This window comes from Trachymyrmex septentrionalis, unplaced genomic scaffold, assembly GCF_001594115.1.
Source record: "Trachymyrmex septentrionalis isolate Tsep2-gDNA-1 unplaced genomic scaffold, Tsep1.0 scaffold112, whole genome shotgun sequence".
Lineage (NCBI taxonomy): Eukaryota > Metazoa > Arthropoda > Insecta > Hymenoptera > Formicidae > Trachymyrmex > Trachymyrmex septentrionalis.
In genome coordinates, this window is record NW_017304248.1 from 1,061,427 (window position 1) to 1,066,799 (window position 5,373).

Genomic DNA, 5,373 nt, shown 5'->3' on the forward strand with positions numbered 1-5,373 from the left:
ATATCAAGCAAGTTATTTAGTATTTATTATTTTAAAAAACTCTTTTCCTGATTTATTTCATATTTCAAATAAGTTTTTGGAATCTAAAGTACTATACACTTCGTATTATCTAACGTTTATCGTGATTACATTTTAAAAGAAAATGAGAGAAGAACGGCATGCGACACGGATACCTGCCTGTACGAGCCTCGGTAAAAGAATGACTGCACGATAACTACGCGTAAACATGACGCGCCGTTTGCCCGCCCTACCGCTGTAAAACAAACCCCAAGGACGTAGGCCAACCGTCTAACTGTCGAAATATTAACATATATAATTACGAAATAAGTAAAATAATCTGTTACATTTTTCATATTCTTCGATGAATAGGCTTCATTGCTTTATCTCTTAGATTCTTTCGTGCATAAATAACTCATCTATAATTTAAATATTTCAATTGTGTTAGAATATGCGATTATTAGTTTGTAATCATTTTATATTACATAAAATCAGCGCAGTTTACACAATATATTTAATAAAAAATTAATGCCTTGTGGCTTTTTGTTACTTTTGAATTGTTAAATTCTGTCATTCGCGTCTATTATAGTGCACAGCATACTAATGCACCTCAACTGAATAAATCGCTATAAGTTATTATAGTATTACAATTCATACTTACTAATAATTGTCGATAACGTTATCGTTCTTTGATTACTTCGTGGGCCCTATTAATAGTCACTAAAATTTTCCCAGGGCCGATCGTTAGTATTTCCACCGACGAGATGCTATTAAAGACCGACATCCTTACGAGAGTTTGCGTCTTTGTGAATATTTAAGAGATAAATAATTAAGAGAGATTAAAAACTGATAATATTGTACTAATTTTATGATTTATTAGTTTAAAAGACGTATGCATTTAGAACTCAATAATACTCGATTTTTCTTTAAAATTGTAATTTTTCTGCAATATATTGGATATTATAGTTTTACAAGTATGCATATTTATTTATGGAACATTTAGGTAATAAAAAATCATGAATTTAATAATATATGAGCCGAATATTTACGTTAATAATAGCAAATTTATATCAATTGTCGATAATCGGCATTCTTCAATTACCTTCGGGTCCTTTTTATACCTCCGAAAATTTGCCCAGGGTTGACGGTCTTTAATATTACCGTCAGTAGTATTTCATTCGCAGTGATTATGATTTTATCGACAGGGTCAGAAAATGTAGTACGTAGTATCCAAATCGAAAATAGATGTACTGGCGGTAGTGTACAGGTAATTTTTCAACGGTGTTACGAAAAACGCCGGCATAGCCTTTCTCAAGTTTCTTTCTAATAAAGCTCATTGACTGTAAACGATTTGTTATTGTTATTTAGTTTATGAAACGGAAAACTTGTGAAAAATGGTCATAGCGATTGGATTTGAAGGTAGTGCGAATAAACTGGGTGTAGGAATAATTCGCGATCAACATATATTATCGAACGTACGACGTACTTATGTTACTCCACCAGGAGAAGGTACTGAACCTCAAAGTAATATATATATTAAATTTTTTATTAATGCAAGTTATTTCTTGCATTAATATTATTTTTGCTTTCTATTTAGTTTGTATCATTATTTACGTTTAAATTGCAAACTATAATTCCAATTATACTTTTATAATTAGAAGATAAGTATGAGAAAAGGTAGATTTAAATTAAATTAAATTGTGCATAAGTATTTTAATTTTATTAGAAAATATTGTGTAGTATAAATCAGCCATATATTTTTTAATATAATTGAATTAAATTTATATTTAAAATATGATTAAAGTTCTAAAAATCAAATTTCAAGAGTATATGAATCGTAATTGTGTTTACAATTAAAATTTTACATATAAAGGGCATTGTGTATTCTGTATATTTATTTGATATTAATTACATATGATATGTTATTTATTTATTTATTTAATATTCTTATCATTCATGAATCAGTATCAATTAGAGTTTAATTATAATTAATACAGTACATATATTGTAAAAAGGAAGTAATAAAAATAGAAAGTATCTATTTTACAAGATATAAGGTTTTTTTTAGTTTAATGTATTTTTAAAATACATTTTATTAAGTATTTCTTAAACTTTTTAGTAGATCTATATTCACAGAAGTTCTAAACATTAGATAAATATATTAACAAGTAATCTAGATATGTTTTTATATTAGGTTTTTTACCTCGAGAAACAGCTCAACATCATAGAAAGTATGTATTAGAAGTTTTGCAAGAAGCCTTAGATGATGCAAAGATTAGTCTGAAGGATGTGGATGTAATTTGTTATACAAAAGGACCAGGAATGGGAGCACCATTGACAGTTACTGCTTTAGTAGCTAGGACTGTCGCTCAATTATACAATAAACCTATAGTTGCAGTCAATCATTGCATTGGTCATATTGAGATGGGACGTTTAATTGCTGGTACTGACAATCCTACCGTTTTGTATGTTTCTGGTGGAAATACTCAAATCATTGCATATTCTCAACAAAGATATCGTATTTTTGGTGAGACAATTGATATAGCAGTTGGAAATTGTTTGGACAGATTTGCAAGACTATTAAAGCTCTCAAATAATCCTTCTCCTGGATATAATATAGAGCAGTTAGCAAAAAAGCAAGTAGATTTTTAATCTTCATATAAATTTGATTAATTCTAAATTTGTGCTTAAATTTATACTGGATTTAAATAAATTTTATGTAACAAGAGGTGAGAAACTGGTACTGCTACCATATGTTGTGAAAGGAATGGATGTATCATTCTCTGGTATTTTAAGTTACATGGAGGAACATCTTTCCAAATGGCTTGATACAAAGGCATTCACTCCTGAAGATTTATGTTTCTCTTTGCAAGAGACTGTATTTGCTATGCTCATCGAAGTTACAGGTAATTTCGAGTAAATACATTTTTTTTCTTATCTTTTTTTCGTTTCTTTACATTGAGTAATATTGTAGAACGTGCAATGGCGCATGTAGGATCAAATGAGGTATTGATCGTGGGTGGAGTGGGGTGTAATGAAAGATTGCAGGAAATGATGAATATCATGTGTAAGGAAAGGAATGCGACTCTTTATGCAACGGATGAGCGGTTCTGCATAGACAACGGTGTTATGATCGCGGTTGCTGGATTGCTTCAATACAAAAGCAAGGGTGGTACTCCTTGGACGCAAACTACTTGCGTTCAAAGATACCGAACAGATGATGTATATGTTTCCTGGAGAAAATAAAATATTTTCAAGGAATTTTTTCGTTCAAATATTTTAAATTATAATATTTTAATAATTTAAATTTAATAAACGTTTATTATTAATAATTTAAATTTCCTATACATATTACAACATAATATATTGAGTATCATTTATATCAATCGTCGATAATATCAATATTCTTCCATTATCTCCAGACCCTCAGGGGTCCATTCTTTTTGTGAGGATGGAAATTTGACCAGGATTGACAGTTTTTAATAGTACCTCGTCGGTGCCTATGTATAAAACATATAATGTACATGTATTGATTACATATCTTAATTATAATTTATTGATGTAAATTATTATATTACTAAAAAAAAAAAATAAAGTAAGAAATAAAAAGAATTTTTTTATAATGTGAGAGGAATGAGCAAAGAATATATTTGAAGCCAGGATCTATGCCAATTATATCTGATAAACCTTTTTTCTAAATATGTATCGCGTGTTGCATTGTCAGTATGTCGGCTATTTTATAATTATAATGCTTGTGTGCTGGAAGCATTTTTATCTCTTGTTTTTCTGTAAAGTTGATAGTACTTGAGTAAAAAATGATTGAAGACCAATATTCGGCGATTTTTAATAATTAATATCTTGTTAATTATTACGAAAATTGCAAAATAGCAGGGATTTTTCGACTTAGTTTAGTTTACTTTATCTACACGAGAGCGCTTTGTCAATAATATGCGAGATACTCTGTGTATGTGAGTCTGTGTGTGTGTGCGCGCGCGCGCGTATGTGTGCGTATAATATATGTATATGTATATATTTAAAAATAACATGTTCTATTTGTATTCATCACATTTTCTCTTATTATTTCGTAAATATAAATACAATATATACAATTGTAAATATGTAAATGATGCTTGCGTAACATCTTTTGTAATTTCTAGTGCTGTAAAAAATAAATTACGTACGTTACATATTTTTCTCTTAGAAATGTGCAATTTTTATTTGAATGTTTTTTTATTACGATAAGAAACTATTAAAATATTTATAGTAATTATAATTTATTATAATAAATATTAAAATAATTAGTCTGTCTATACACATATTTCTTGTGTCAGATTTTAATCAATGTTTGATTTAAATTTTCTTCATCAAATATTTAAGAGAAAATCTTTAAAAAAGTAAAAACCGGAAATAGTTTTGTTTTCGGAGAAGTTTTAAAGTTATTGATTTTTATATACGATAAGTTGTGATTTTTATTAAATTTACCCTCATTACTTTAATTATGTTAATTATTCTATTTCAACATTTATATTAATATAAAATTTATGTTGATAGATTTTTAGAGAATATGTAATGTATATCGATTGTATTTACAAGTTTGTTAAATACAATATTATTTGCAAATAATTGGACAAATAAATAAGTAGTTGCTAGAAATTGATTGCTACACATTATTCGCGTTTCTGTATTTATAGATGTCTCCTTGTTATACAATAATGTGACTTGCATATAACAACTATCTAGTTTAATATGCCTTCCAAGCCTTCTTTCGATCGTTTCAATACTGACCCTGTTCTGATATTACATCGATCGGCTTATTAATTATATACGAAACGTTTTCTGGGCATATATACGATGTTTTATCGATTTGATCCTAAGGAATGGCAAATGCGTTGGTTGGGAGGATATCTTATTGCATAGTCGAAAACATGAATTTTGGCAATAACACTTTACAAAGTTGTTTCAGCCAAAAAAGAAATCTGAGTAGGGAAGAAACAGAGATGGATACATCAATCGAATTTGGGTAATTGTTCTTCGTGGAACAATGTATGTATATAAGCGAATTATGGATAAAAGTGTAGATTTATAATTTGTTATTATTACTAATTTTCAATAATATAATAATAATATTTGTGAATGATGTTAATAATCCAATCTCTATTGAATTTTAATGAATCTAGTTTTTTTATATTATACACAACTGTTAGAAAATGTATAAATAAGTTAAATGTGTTACGTACTGGTCATTGTATAAAAAGGAAAACTAATTATTAAATTATAATAATTTCCCCTTAGAAAAGCTTGTATGTAATATAAATATATATAAATTTTGCATCGTTTTTTAAATAAAAAATATATATATAATCACATATAATATAC

The 5,373-nt window shown here is 28.0% G+C and overlaps 1 protein-coding gene across 1 annotated transcript; it reads left to right on the forward strand.

Moving 5' to 3' along the window:
* The first annotated feature begins 1,291 nt into the window (after positions 1-1,291).
* Positions 1,292-3,243, forward strand: LOC108752622 (probable tRNA N6-adenosine threonylcarbamoyltransferase). Its single transcript, XM_018493592.1, has 4 exons — positions 1,292-1,506; positions 2,192-2,633; positions 2,725-2,903; positions 2,972-3,243. Exons 1-4 carry the CDS (start codon positions 1,392-1,394, stop codon positions 3,241-3,243), a joined length of 1,008 nt encoding a protein of 335 aa, XP_018349094.1. The 5' UTR covers positions 1,292-1,391.
* Positions 3,244-5,373: the final 2,130 nt, after the last annotated feature.

Coding starts and splice junctions, on each gene's coding strand:
- LOC108752622 (XM_018493592.1), top strand. CDS start 1,392: ATGGTCATAGCGATTGGATTTGAAGGTAGTGCGAATAAACTGGGTGTA. Junction 1,507..2,191: donor TGTTACTCCACCAGGAGAAG/GTACTGAACCTC, acceptor TTTTTATATTAG/GTTTTTTACCTCGAGAAACA. Junction 2,904..2,971: donor TATGCTCATCGAAGTTACAG/GTAATTTCGAGT, acceptor GTAATATTGTAG/AACGTGCAATGGCGCATGTA.